Source organism: Sceloporus undulatus, chromosome 2, assembly GCF_019175285.1.
Source record: "Sceloporus undulatus isolate JIND9_A2432 ecotype Alabama chromosome 2, SceUnd_v1.1, whole genome shotgun sequence".
Classification (NCBI taxonomy): Eukaryota; Metazoa; Chordata; class Lepidosauria; order Squamata; family Phrynosomatidae; genus Sceloporus; species Sceloporus undulatus.
In genome coordinates this window covers 45,241,249-45,256,222 of record NC_056523.1, presented here as the reverse complement: position 1 = coordinate 45,256,222, position 14,974 = coordinate 45,241,249, and the positions used below count along the sequence as shown (strand labels likewise).

At 43.4% G+C, this 14,974-nt stretch overlaps 1 protein-coding gene across 1 annotated transcript in view; it reads right to left on the bottom strand.

Moving 5' to 3' along the window:
- The window catches only part of LOC121920957 (metabotropic glutamate receptor 7-like), a 20,586-nt gene extending 19,029 nt beyond the window's left edge, over positions 1 to 1,557 (bottom strand). Inside the window, exon 1 of the mRNA XM_042448302.1 lies at positions 968 to 1,557. Coding sequence (XP_042304236.1) covers positions 968 to 1,492 — 525 coding nt within the window. The 5' untranslated portion in view covers positions 1,493 to 1,557. The remainder of the gene's footprint in view (positions 1 to 967) is intronic.
- Positions 1,558 to 14,974: the final 13,417 nt, after the last annotated feature.

Here is a 14,974-nt window from a genome sequence, read left to right as displayed (position 1 = left end):
AAAAAAAAAAAAAGTAGGACCAAACCGGATTATTTTTGCAGTGCGGATGCAGTCCTGGTCACGCGCCCCAACTTAAAAGTGGGCGAGAAGCTGGAAGAGGGTGGGCCCTCCTTCGGTGTTGAGCCCTGGCCTTTCCAAGGCAAAATCGGGGGCGTCCCTTTCTCCCTCGAGCCCCACTTCATCCCAATTCAGCCTCTCCCCCCCCCGCCTCATCGCCTTGAGTTTCCCTTTTCCCCAAATGACTTCTTAAAAATGGGAGCAGAAATACAGGGAGCAGCAGGTGGGTCGGGGCTGAGAGGTCCTTCTGGGAAAAGGGAACCACGAGGTGGAGAAAGCGCAGGTTCCTCGCCTCAAAAGAAGACACGGTGCCGCAAGAAAAACGGAGCCCAATATCTAAGAAGAGCTCAAAACACTCATCTCAACATAAATCCCTGCTTCTTTAGTCCTACTGAAAATAGAGAAGGCGGAGATGGAGGAGATGCCCGGAGCAAAGGAGGAGGTCTGATCAAACCAGAGACGGTGGAAGCAGAGAGGATGACCAAAACTACAGGGGACGGAGAGGGCTTCAACATGGGAACCGGTGTGTTTGTGTGTGTGTGTGTGTGTTCAGTAGCACTTCTACAACATTCCTCCACAGAATCGCCCAACAGAAGAGCATAGAATCAAAAAATCCTCTAGAGTTGGAAGAGACCACAAGGGCCATCCCGTTCAACCCCTCGACATGCATCTCTTCTTCCTTAGCCACCTTCTCTCCCTCCCTCCCCAGCTGCCATTTCTCTGGAGCCCCGTGTCCAGAGCTGGCCCCGGGCGCCTCTCCAGCCTCCTTTCGGGAGAGAGCCTCCCTCTCTCTGTGTCTCTTTTTCGGAGCCAAGCAGCCCCTTCCTCCGTGGAGTCCAGGGGCCACCTGCTGCTGCTGCTGCTGCTCCCGGTGGGGCATGGGGGACATGGTGGTGGTGGTGGTGCCTACCTGGAAGAGCCGGAGGATGTTGGCGACCATGATGGAGACGGAGCTGCTGGCGGCGCCCACCACGCCGAGGACCTTCTCGGGCCGGACGAAGACGGGCGGCTCCCCGTTGGTGCAGCGGACGTCGGAAGTGTCCTTCTGGATGAGGGCCTGGACGAAGGTGAGCGACTGCTCCAGCGCGTAGGTGTCCCGCGAGCAGGTGTCCAGGATCCGCGCCCCCAGCGTCACGTTGGGCAGCAGCTCCGGGTCGCTGTTGATCTGGTCCAAGGCGTAGAGCATGGCTTCCAGGCGGTGGATCCCGGACTCGCCCTCGATGTCCCCGCAGGGAAGGGCCCCAAGGCCCCCTCCGCCGACCCCTCCACCACCTCCTCCTCCTCCGCCGGGGCCCTTGGCGTGGACCGGGAAGAGGCCCCCGAGGGTGATGTCCCCCTCCAGCCGGATGGAGTGGGGTGCATAAAGCTCCTGGGACCCCACCAGGACCAGGGCCCAGCCCCACACCACCAGCACCAGGAGCCCCAGGCCCAGCATGGCCCCACCGAGGAGGCGGAGGAACCACGTCGGGGGAGGAAGGGAGGGAGGAATGGATGGATGGATGGATGGATGGATGGATGGATGGATGGATGGATGGATGAGGGGCCTCTGGGTCCCTTGGGAGGAGGAGGGGAAGGGGAGGGCGACCAAGGCAGGGCTAGCCCCTCGCTCCCTCGCTCTCCTGCTCTCTCTCGCTCTCCTGCTCTCTCTCTCGCTCTCCCCCCGACGGCGAGGCCCCCTTTCCAGCCGCGGCTGCTCCGCACTGGGCGCCGGGGAGGCTCCGCTCCGCTTTAAAGCTTCGCCCGGCCCTTCCCCGCCTCCCCGCTCGCTCCGCCCGACCCCCGCCTCCACCACGCCTCCAGAGCCTCATCGCTCTTTGCGCGGCTTCCTTAAGCAGAGGCTTAAGTTCAGTTTCAGCACCATGGACAGCAGTAGACGAGCTCCCTGTGCCCAGGGAAAGCCCCGCGTTCAGCACCCTGGGCAGTTTCCAAAGGCAACTCCATGCTCAGGACCCTGGTCAGCGCACAGGACAGCTCCATGTTTTCGCGCTTCACCATGTCCACGGACCATGCCCTCTCTCGTTTTGCCTGCCTCTGTAACTTCTCTAGATTTTGGCTGGTGGCTCACAGAGCTCCCCAAAGTCACCAGACGCATCCTCCTTTTCCAGGACCTGTCTTCCATTTCCACCTTCTGTCCAAGAGGAATCCCAAAGTGTTCTCCATTTTGAGCATGGCTGAAGAGCATGCACTGATTTTTCTGTCAGAGTTTTCAGCTTTTAGAATCATAGAATAATAGTGTTGGAAGAGACCACAAGGGCCATCCAGTCCAACCCCCTGCCATGCAGGAACTCTCAACCAAAGCACTCCTGACAGATGGCCATCCAGCCTCTGTTTGAAGACCTGCAAGGAAGGCGACTCCATCACCCTCCGAGGGAGTTTGTTCCACTGTCAAACAGCCCTTACTGTCAGAAAGTTGTTGGGGTGGAATCTCTTTTCCTGTAGCTTGCATCCATTGTTCCAAGTCCTGTTCTCTGGAGGAGCAGAAATTTTGTTTTCTAATGTCCTACAATTTTCTTGTATGTCCTTCCTCTTGCTACACCTTGGCCTCCTTTGCGATGAGGACATCTGTGAGGACAGCTTGTGTGGAAAGAGCGGTACCTCCACTTCTCTCCTGGTTGCCTCTTTGCCCAAACTGCACCTTCTCTTTCAGCCTAGTTTGTCAGCTGCCTAGAAGCAATTTGCTTTGGCCTGCAAGTCTTTGTTGGGTTTCAATAGCTGGAGATGAAAAGCCCTCAAGGACATCTGGTGACTCTGACTTTCTCTTCAGTTCCCTAGGAAGGAAAGGGACCCTGGAGGGGTCAGGAGTGCCACATTGTTGAGGACGCGCAGAAAAAAAAAGGAACAAAGGGGAAGCATTTCCTACATCCTTTTCTGTGTGTTCTTGACGGGATGCTCCTGACCCTTCTAGGGCTGTGGTTGTGACTGTTCTGTCGTTACATTTTGCTCTTCTGGAAGAAGAACTCTGACATTGTCAATTGGTTATGAAGTTTGGCCAAATTCTTTAGAGAAGGCTTCCCCAGCTCTTCACCACTTGGTCAGCTCCCTGACACTTTTTTCCCCACTCTCTGTCACTTAATGTAATCCTCATACCACATTATAAAACAGAGTCATATTTTTATGGTTGCCAAGTAAACAATAGAAGAACATAGGGTCTCCCTAATGGTACCACATTTCTTCCCTTTCTTGGCTGAATGAACTGTGAATCTGGAGGTAAATTTAGAACAAGGCTCCTTGTGGTTTGTTGTTGCATGCCTTTAAGTTCTTTCTGCCTTATGGTGACCATAAAGGCGAACCTATCACACGGTATTCTTGGCAAGATTTTTCAGAAGGGGTTTGCCCTTGCCTTCCTCTGATGCTGAGAATGTGTGACTTGCCCAACATGATCCAGTGGGCTTCCATGGCCCTACGGGGATTTGAACCATGGTCTCAAGAATTGTAGTCCAATGTTCAAACTGCTAGACCATGCTGGTTATCACACGATCTTCTGGTCTGATCAAAATGTGGTGGGAAATCAGGAAGAAATAATTTAGTCTATTCAATCACAAGGTTTTCAATGCCAGGTCTCAGTCCTTTCATATATCATCGTATCATATATCACAAACTACTGTTCTCTCCAAACAAAAAGTTTTGCTGGAGATAATATTGTCTTCAAGAATGAGCAAAATGCTTCTTAATGCCATTACATGAAGTTAATATGTACCTGGTCTAGCTCCTGCCTTCCTTTTTCCATGTGTAAACCTTTTTAAGATTGTGCTCTAAGACCTTCTGCTGAAATAACAGGTGATTATTTTAGAGTTAAAATTCTGAATCCTTAAAAAACCTCAAATTTTCTGTATCTTACGTATCCTCTGAAAATCCTTCACAAACATTCATTTTAAGGCCTCTAAATCAGTTGGAAGGTGGCAGTAAATGTTATTTTAGCATTGAGGCAGGGCAATTAAAGCAGTCTCAATCTGGATTATTTTTGCAGTGTGTTTTGGATCTAAATTTGGATCAGATTCACTGGAAACTTTATTTCAAAGATTTCCATTATTTGTTTATTAATTTTTGACTTTTTTTTTTTTAAGTTTGGCACTTCCAACATTTGTTCTTGCCAGTTTCGTTAATTGTTTCTAGGTTTGCTGGAGTCATGTATCAATGGTGTAGCATTTTCAAACAATTTTTTTTTTCAGATTTTGTCATGAGGTGAATTTTTGAGTTGTTCTCCATGATTTTCCCCATGAATCTAACTGAATATTTTTGCCAACATTTTGATCCATTTGATCATGGAATTCTTAACAGTCTCTTGTTCTTATTCCCATTCTCTGAGGATTTTATAAAATTTAGCTTTATGCTGTTTGCTGTCCAACTTGAAATAAGAGACCAGACACATACATGGGTTGTAAAATGGGCCACTTTATTGAATTAACCTATTTAACTGTCTTCTTGAAAACCTGTAAAATTTTAAGAGAGCAACCTGGTGCGGGAGCAGCTGTGGCAGGTGGTCTATTCCTCAGATGCCTCCTCAGCTTCCCCTGGGCAAAACACCTGAGCTCCATGGAAAAACCCATGACTAGGTTGCTCTCTGGCCAGCTTGCATCTGGAATGCCAACCTGAGATTTCCTCACTCAACTCACAGGACTTGATTGAGGCTTATATCCCAGGTCAGCCCTAAGGAAGGTCTCTCTCCTTCTAACCTTAGTCGCAAGACCTAAAGAGAAAGGTTAAGAGGCCTAACCTTCATCCCAAGTGGGTGCCATAGGTTTTCACCTGACAAGTAATTCTCCCCCATCAACAGCCAGTGACCACCTATTTAAGTTCACACCTAAGCCAGTTTTCCAAGTCCCTGAACAACAGTGTGAGGCAGGTGAAAAACCCTTGAAAAGGGGAGACAATTCCTACCCGGCCCTTAACACAACCAACACAGTCACACTGAAGTCAAGGTGGGAGGGTGGGACAACAATTGCAAAGAGGGATAAGGAAGGGTGGTGCTGGCTTAAAGAGCCTCAGCTCCAGCCCCAACCCTTCCCTGATGTGGAGTAGAAACACCACATCTAATTGGCTGCTAGCCTCATTCCACTGCCAAATTAATTTTTTTGTCTAAGTTAGCTAATTCGTTTTTTTTATTCCAATTTATTATACATTTTGCATCTTTCAGTTAACTAATTGTGTACAAACAAATTTTTAGTTAATCCATCTCTTCCAAATTCTTCCTTGTCTTTACCCTGAGTTCGATCCCTTCCAAGTCAATCAATTTTTTGTCTTTTAATGATAACTGGTCTTTTATCCATGATCGACTGTTGGCATAGTAACATAACCTTAAGTCTGGCAGTACTCATCTCCCTTTTGTTTCAATTAATATTTATTTATTTATTTATTTAATTTTATTCTCTGTTTTCTTCCCTCCCATATGAATCTTGTTAGTTTTGCTTGCCAAATCTTGAAGTACAGTCAGCCCTTCTTATACACAGATTTTTATACATGGATTCAAGCATACATGGTTTGAAAATGTTCAAAAAAAGTATAAAATTCAAATATCAAACTTTGATTTTCCATTTTTTATAAGGGACACCAGTTTGCTATGTCATTATATTTAATGGGACTTGAGCATACACGGATTTTGTTATACACGGGGTATCTTGGAACATAACCCCAGCATATAACAAGGGTCCACTGTACTTCTCATTTGCTATATTTGGGAGATTCTGAAATAGAAACATCATTTCAAGTAGGACACTCACTTTTACCACTGTGATTCTGCCTAGCCTTAGTGGGCAGCACACTGGGTATAGAGGGGAAACTGCAGCTCATGGGTCACATGGAGCCTCTCAGAAGTGAAAATGCCAAAAGTGTCTGGAAAACATTTCTGATTTTTAAAATTAGAATTAAGACCACGACTTATTTAAAAGGTAAGGTATCACTTCTGGAATCTACCAGGAGAGGTAATTTACCCTTTTCCTGCCCTTCTGCATTTTCCAGGGGGAAAAAAGATGAGATAAATGAGTTGGGAATCAGTCAAGATTAACAGGTGATCCCAGTTGGGTAATATGTCCTAGGGGTATATTTCTTCTTCCCCTGCTGTACAGGAAAGCTGGGATTTCACATCTGGATCACACAATGTGATTTTTTTTTCAGGTATAGTTGAGCACTGATAGTTAAATAACTCTTGTGATGAATGGCAAGGCAACAAAACCAAATACATACTACAAGTGCAAACAAATGCCCAATTGACATGCCACAGTTTTTGGTGAACCATATACACAATGGCAAATTTATGATTCCCAGACAGTGTGTCTAGACCATGGTGGAAGGGCTATTGTAGACCTCCATTAAGAGACCAGAGGGCTTTGATTTTGGCACTTTGCACCAAGCCCCAGTCAAATGCAGGGGACAAAGGAGAGAATATAAATTATCAAGCCAGCTGCACATGTCCATTTTCTTCTGGACTGCTACAAAGAGACGAGCTTCCAAAGAAACATGGCTTAGGCATAGTCTCCTATCCCCTTCTGCTATTTGTGATTAATTATCGTTTTTAATGTATCACTGTGTCTGGGTGAGGGTTAAGAATCCACATGAACTTAGATGACCCAGTCCAGCCTCCTCACTCCACCTCATTCCACCCCACTCTCCCCTTTGGTGGAGGAGTGATTTACATTTATTGCCTGTTTTCATTTGTCTCTGTTTCTGTCCTTTGTGTGATAATGGGAGTTATATTGCATCTCTCTGGTTTGTTTACATCTGTTAATTTTTGTGCCTTATTAAGTAAGGGCTTTTTACAGGGTGGGTGGAAGGTCTGGGGGTTGAGGTAGAGGTCTTAGGGACTGTTTGGCATAAATGAGATGGGGAAAGTATAGTCTAATAGTCTTGGCAGTTACTATTAATTGAGCATTACCATGGCATTGGTACTTTGCTATTTGTTTTCGGAAGTTATTTGTATTGATTTTAACCCCCCCACACACACACACACACGTTGGGGATTTGTTAGATTTGTAACCTAGAGGACACAGTTATACATCTCATTGTTAGGACTTTAATTAATAGTTGAATTATACAACTTTAATTAAATGAAAATCAATTTATTGATTTGTGGTTTCTTTAGTGGGATATTAATATACCTATAGCTTACCCCATGCTTATATAGAGTATAAATATAGGTGTGTGTGTCTGAGTCTGTGTTGATCATCATAACTGATGGACAATCATTCCTACTTATTGATTTGTATTGTATTATATGTTTTAGCATGGTATCCAAAAAGGGGTCTGGATCTTTGAAGAGCAAAGCCCCTGCCAAGAAATGGCTGCTAAGTGCCCGCCACCTGTTTCCTTCAGCTCATCAGACAATGAGCAGAGTCAAAGGGCAGCTAGTTTTGCAAAACTAGAGGAACTGGTGAAGCAGCATGCTTCTTCTACCAAAGGGGTAACTCAAGTTTGTAAAAAAAAGAAAAAAAAAGATGATAGGGGCCTTTTAATTATTTTGTCTCCCTTAGAGGCAGTGGAAAAGCATCTTCAAATACAGAGCTCCAGCTGACAGGCAGAGGTTGTCTGTAATGAAGTCAATGGTGATCACTTCAGATATTCAGCGGGGTTGGGGAAACAGATCTCTGTGCATCACTTCGTGAAGCTTCTGCCTGTAGACCATGCTATGGCTACCCCAGACCTGGTGAAAACCAATCTGGTTTTCATCTGGGTCTGAGCAATGTTGCTTTAGTGGAGTGGCTGGGAGAGGCCAATCATGAAGTGGCTTGCTGCATCTTTTGTTTGTGAAGCACACTGGGCCACCTTCAGATATTTTAGTCATTCACCTTGGTGGGAATAACTTGGTTCACTGAGGAACAGGGCATTGATATTTTTGTACAAGTTTTACAAAATTTCCATTTTATCCTGTCAAAATAGTTGGTTTGGTTTGATTTGCTATTCTCCCCTGCCATGTATGGTTAGGCAAAGGTAATCCCAGATGGCTTGACTGTGCCCATGAAAATGTCAATACAAAAATCTGTAAGGTGTTGAATAAGGGAATGGCTTACTTTCTTCTTCATCCTAATACAGTTTTCCAATTATCTGAGTTCTACTGATGACATCCATCTGTCAGAGGAAGGTTACACCCTGTTCCTGACAGATGTACAGGAGGGGCTGCGAGAAAGTTTGGCTGGCCTGGTGGGGGAAAAAGACTAAGTGGATGCTTGTTCTTTGTCCATGGCAGGTAGTGGGAAGAGAATATAAGAGATTGGTGTGTGCCATGGCACCCCTTTGGTGAAGAGCTGTTACTAAACCCTACAAACCCTGCATTATTTTAGGGTAGAAATATTTTGTTATATTTTATTATAATGGCAGTTACAGACAGGCCATAAGCATGACCTTGGAAAAGTCAGATGACTGTAAGTGAACTTCTGAGTGGTCACATGTGGAAAAGACCCCCATAACTTTATGGCAGTGAATACTGCTGCTTCCCCACCCCCTGCAGTATGCAAACAAAGGTTTGTCAGCCTAAAGCATTAAGCCAATCTTTCTGCTGGACTTTCCTGCATCCATCCTATCCCAAATTCTCTGAGGTTGTCCTGATCTTATTACTACTTGATTAAATCAATGTCATTGCCATCAACCAAAAATATTCCTTTTGTAACTCTGAAGTTAAAACTAACAACCACGTAGGAACCCCTTTGGGTGGAAAATCTACCCAACTGCCTCAAGACACTATAAAAATTTTGCCTTGGCACTCACATATTGGCTCAGTCTGAAGCCAAGCAGGAATACTGCCAGATTTCATATTGACTTCTCAACACAGGTTGGCCATTCTCCCCTTCCCACATTTCAGGCAGCCTTGTTGTCACTTCCACCATCCCCTGGTTGGAGCTCAGATTCTGGACTGGTAAGATATTGCCTTCCCCAAACCTTGCTGCAAGCCACTACTTTTAATTTCATAAGTTCTTGTGTGTGTGTGAATGCTATTGCGTGAATTGTGATTTTCCCCTTTGAATTTAATCAATAAAGCTAAGTTGAACTTTGTATTCTAAGAATTCTAGTTCTTGGACCTGTTAAACACAGGCTGGCATCTCAACTTTATAAAGTTACCTGGAGTCCTGTCACTGATATTAATTTGAGTTATTAAAATTGTCCTATTATATATTAATTTGTGGGTGCTCTCATGGTAACCTAGCCATTTGGGTAGCAGAGCTGAGTTGTGGAACTGCTTCTATGGTGCATGAGCCCTGGGAGTGGAAGAATCTACCTTTGGGACTGCCTGGAAATTTATTCTTTCTTATAATGCCTCAGGGTTTAGAAGGGAGCCCCCTGGGTTTGCCTTCTAGTAATGACAGACCAGGTTGCAACCAATAATCTTTGGATTGTCCTTGGGGTTAGGTGTTTAGCACAAGATAAGGTTGTCACCTGGGCCTCAGCTACACCTGCATTAGCTGCTTCCCTACTTGGCTTATCTCAAGGTTCCCTTCAGTTAAATAGATTACAGGTCAGTAAAGTGGCCCTTGGTTCAACTCTTGTGTCTGGTCTTATTGTTACATGGTTGGCCATCACATGTGTAACTCTGCTTCCACAGATACTTTGTGTCAAAAATCATAGAATCATAGAATAATAGAGTTGGAAGAGACCGCAAGGGCCCTCCAGGCCAACCCCCTGCCATGCAGGAAATCCAAATCAAAGAATCCACGACAGATGGCCATCCAGCCTCTGCTTAAAGACCTTCAAGGAGGGAGACTCCACTACACTGCCAAACAGACTTACTGTCAGAAAGTTCCATCTAATGTTGTGGTGGAATCTCTTTTCCTGTAGCTTGCATCCATTGTTCCAGGTCCTAGTCACTGGAGCAGCAGAAAACAAGCTTGCTCCATCCTCAATATGACATTCCTTTAAATATTTAAACAAGGCTATCATATCACCTCTTAACCTTCTCTTCTCCAGGCTGAACATTCCCAGCTCCCTAAGTCGTTCCTCATAGGGCATGGTTTCCAGACCCTTCACCATTTCAGTCACTCTCCTTGGACATGCTTCACTTTCTCCACATCCTTTTTGAATTGTGGTGCCCAGAACTGGACACAATATTCCAGGTGGGGCCTGACCAAAGCAGAATATAGTGACATTATTCCTTCTCTTGATCTAGAAACTATACTTTTATTGATGCAGCCTAAAATTGCAATGGCCTTTTTAGCTGGTGCGTTGCAGTGTTGACTCATGTTCAAATGTTCAACTGCTTCTGTAGATGAAATTATACCTGTGTAAGACAGCAAAAGGAATTTGGCCAAGGTTTCCAAACAGCATCAGAATCTGTCCAAAGCTACAAAGGAGAAAGGAAAAAAGAAACAAGGGAGGGAGGAAGAGGCAAGGGGAAGGAAATCTCACTGCCTCACAATAAGGAGAAAATGCCAATATTATTTCTTTTACCACATAAGGAAAAGCCAACCCAGAATTTGGATGACACTGTTATAAATGAGCAGAGATTAGGAAAACAGTGAGATCACCTCTTGTGTTGCACACCCTCCCAAACTTGGAAGCTGCTTGATCCATGAGGGGTGAGGCTTCAGTAGGGCTTCAGAGGGAAAGATTTGCATAAATTCTATGTGGGAGAACTTCCATAGGCCAGTGGGTGGGCTTTCCACCCTCTTTGGATATGGCCATGTTTAGAGACACTTCTTAGGAAGTCAGCATGTTTCTGGGTGGTGAATGGATAGAACCAAAACTGAAGCACAGGTGAAGATTCTTTCCTTGGGTGTGGGAAGCTCAGAAGACATTTGATGAGACAGAAACATTTGTCTAGCACAGAAACCTGCAGGCAAAGTGTAGATGGCCCCCTGAGAGGATCATTCAGAGCTGTCAAGAGGAAAACAGCATTCCCTTACATGTGTCCTCCCCAGCCCCCAAAGAATTATCAGGGGAAAACATAACATAGATTTGACAGCAACAATCTGTGTTTCAATTAACCCAACTCCACAGCAACAGAAATTACATCTCTGACACCTGAGCCAGCCATGCCAAATGCTGTGAATGTTTTGAATGCCAGTTTTGACATTTGTAATGACAAAGTGTGCTTATTCTTTCTCACAAATCAAGCAGGAGCAGCCATCCTCATCCTGGTGCCCTCCAGAATTGAAACCCAACACATAAGGGGAGGAGATCACCAGCTGCATACTTTTGCTGAAATGAAGGTAAAGAAACTTTCAGCTCTCCCTCTTCTGCATACTTCATGGACTGCAAAAAGCCTGCTCCAGAGGGAACTCTGACACTACAAAACATGCCTTTAGGGTGTACAGAGAGCTGCAGAAGTGAGAGGAGAAGTTTCTGGTTCTGACAGAAGCTGTGGGGTTCATCTTAAGCTTAGGAAACTGGAAAATACAGACGTAGACTTAAACCATATTGGTTGGTTCCAACTAGACATTTGTTGAATGTTGAGTTAACACATTGGTAAATCACACCGAGTCAATGAGCTTGCTCTAGTTGGGATTACTGATAGGATTCAGGTCATAGGAACAGAAATGAGGCAGAAAGATAGTGTGTATAAATCTGTATTTCTGTTGAGAAAGCTATTTGTTTAGTTGCAAGGTAGAAGAAAGGAAAAGCACTCATATGGCGAATATGGAAAGCTTTAAGATTATAGTGCCCTGATATTTCCGAAGTCCTATCAAAAGCACGCACACACACACACACACACTTCCCCTCTTATTGTAAAGAACAAGAAAGGAATTGTTTTACTTATGCCAGAATTTTTCCTCTTTTAGGGGCACTAGAATGTAGTTGACAATAGAAAGGGCTTTGTATATAACTTTTCCAGAGCATCTCTGAGTCACCCACACCTTCAGCTCAAAAACTTTTTACCTTTCTTGTTCTTGGCACACAAAAGTCCGGGAGGCAAGAGCTACACATTTCCGCACAAAAGGAAGAAGGCTTCAATATTGGACATCTTCCTCTGAGAACTATTTCTCCACAGCTTCCTGGGGCTGGAATTTCCACTTGTCTTATGACCCCTGATATGCCATCTCAGGCTTCACAGGATACATGGTAAGCTGTGTGTTAGATAAGCTGCACTTAATGCACTGAGCTGCAGCAAAGACAGAACACCTAAAACAGACATTTGATATTTCCAGGTTCTGCCAAAATTCTTTCCATAATATTACAACTTCACAGAACAAGTAGGATAGCAGATGTGGTTGATCAAATTATGAGTGGTTCTAGCTGATTAACTCTTGATTGAGTTTTCCAAAGCTAACTTGAACCACATTTAGAGGAAAATCTGTATCCAAATAGACAGTTAAATGTGTTGAAGACAAAGGGTAGGGATTGGTTACCTTAACAAATCATATAATGCTCTAGGTAGATTCCTCTCAGCTATGACATGAATTCATAAGAGCAGATGAAAATACAAGAGTAGGTTCTTTTCATTCTGATTTTGAGCCAATGGATTGCAGCTAACAACACATGTAAGATAAGAATCTATTCATTCTGATTTTCATGTGAGGTTTATCTCTCATATGAATTCGCCAGAACCCTAAGATCATCAGGGGAAGGCTTTTTCTCAGTCCTGTCACCATCATAGGTTCACTTGGTGGGGACATGAGAGAAAGCCTTCTCAGTGGCTGCTCCTATCCTCACTGGCCCCCTCACTGCTTTCTTTTTGCTGGGAAACAAAAACTTTTATATCCAATCAGACTTTCAATATGTAACTGAGCCTAGTTTTATTATTGGAGTGTTTGCTTTGGTATGTTTTTATTGGTTTTATATTTTTAACTTAGCATTTTTAAAAGATTTTACATTTTTAAACTCATTAACATGGTGTTTCAATTGTGTTTTTAAATTGTACTGTTTTGTAGTTTTTAAGCATCTTTTGTGAGCCACTGTAGGTCTCATTTGGGAGAAAAACAGGATATAAAACAGGCATGCAAGCAAGCAAGCATAAACATTTGAAAAAGAATACCTATTCCCTGAAAATAGATCCTGGGACTCATCTTAGGAAACTGAAATGGGTTCCCCCCTTTCTTTCAGGTTTTTCACCCACAAACTGGAGACTGGTCCTAGATCAGTGCTAGAAATTAGCTATGCAAATATTATGGACACTGCAGCTTAGAACTCATTGGAAAGATGCTATTCCTCGGCTGGCCTGCTTTGTAGTATAACATTCAAGCTTATCTGGCTGGCTGAACTAAAGCTGAACATTTAAAACCAACTCTGCAGTGGTGGTTAGTTTGCATTTTGTTTGTTCATTTGTTGCTTGCTTGCTTTGATCTAATGTCTGGGATCTAGGCAAGCAATAACAGCAACAATAAAACAGACAAAATTTCAAAAACAATATGTGTAGAAAAACATTACTGGAAAAAATATAGAAGCAATAATTATTTCAATATTGATTTTGGCTTACTCAACACATTGTGCCATGCCAATCCCCAAAGGAAAATGTAACTATTCTTCCAACCATAATTTTTGTGGTTTTGGGGGGGCTATGTGGCCATGTTCTAGAACAGTATGTTCCTGACGTTTTGCCAGCATCTGTGGCTGGCATCTTCAGAGAATGAAGATGCCAGCCACAGATGCAGGTGAAACATCAGGAATAAACGCTTCTAAAACATGGCCACATAGCCCGAAAAACCCACAAAAAACAATGGTAAATATTTTAGCCAAGCTACTCTATTTTCTTTCTGTGAACTTAAGATGCATCTTTAAAAAAATAGGCACCCAAGAATTGTTGTATACAAATAAAGTTGCAGGTGATACTTTAAATAAATAGCTTTTGGTCTCCTGCAGCATAAAAATAATTGGGGGGGGGGGAGAGAAAGGGACTATTACAGCACCTGTTGTCAGGGATGATGGGAGTTGTAGCTCTTCACCTCTGGCTCTGACTCACCACCTTGTTATGCACCGGCGCTGACCAGTTTTGGCCAGTGGTTAAAGCTTTGCTCTAAAGCAGCAGAGTTTCAGAGAATAGGCTGAAGACCCTGACAAACTCTCCAAGCCTTCTCACTCTTGCTTCCACAGAAGTCTTCACACTTCTCCAGGATCCAGCTGGCTCTTGTATCTTCACTCAAGACACCAGACAACTCAGTAGTCTTATATAAAAGATCTACTTTATTCTACTATATACAATACCCAACAACTACCCACTCTACTCCAAACTACTCCACAACTACCCACAAAATACATTGGGAATCAAATCAATTATTATAGCCATTGGAAAACACCACCCACTCTTGTCAGTTTCCACCCAGTGGGCGTGTACAACCATTTTGATTGGTTCTCACAGTTCAACCCATAATTAATGATTTCATCATTTCACCTTGTCCACTTAACAATTCTCAGGTGTTTTCAATTATACACTCTGCATTTCTGTCCTTGGCATTTAGGACTTGCTAATTACATTACCTTTTACACCTGTGTGGCTTCTTAATTGCTTTTGCTTAGTCATACTGACTCTCACATACATGTTTTATTTCTTTGACTGTATATCCCATGTTGCTTTTTCCTTAACACCTGTAACTCTGATTTTTTTTTAATAATTATAAAATAACACCAGAGTGGAGACAAATATTATATATGATTTCACTGGCAAGAATATTTCAAGCCCAAAAATGGAAGATGGAAGAGGTCTCCTAAATAGATGAGTGCTTGATAAAAGTGCAAGAAGCCATAGAAATTGATAAATTGAGATGCTCAATAGATGGAAAACCCTTTGAAGAAATTGAAATGGAATGGAAAAAAATTATAAGAATACTATAGAGATAGAGTGGATAAATCAAAGCAAAAGCTATTAGAAAAAATATAGATAATGAAATTACCTTCTTAAGAGAGCAGACAAATATCAAGAAAAACTTTGAAGTAACATCAGAAACATCATAAAAAAGAAACAGAATAGAGAAAAGAAATACTCACACCAAATAACAATTAACAATAACATGTTTTTTTAGGTATAAAGGAAGTACTAAGTTTCAAACAGACCTAACTGAAATAA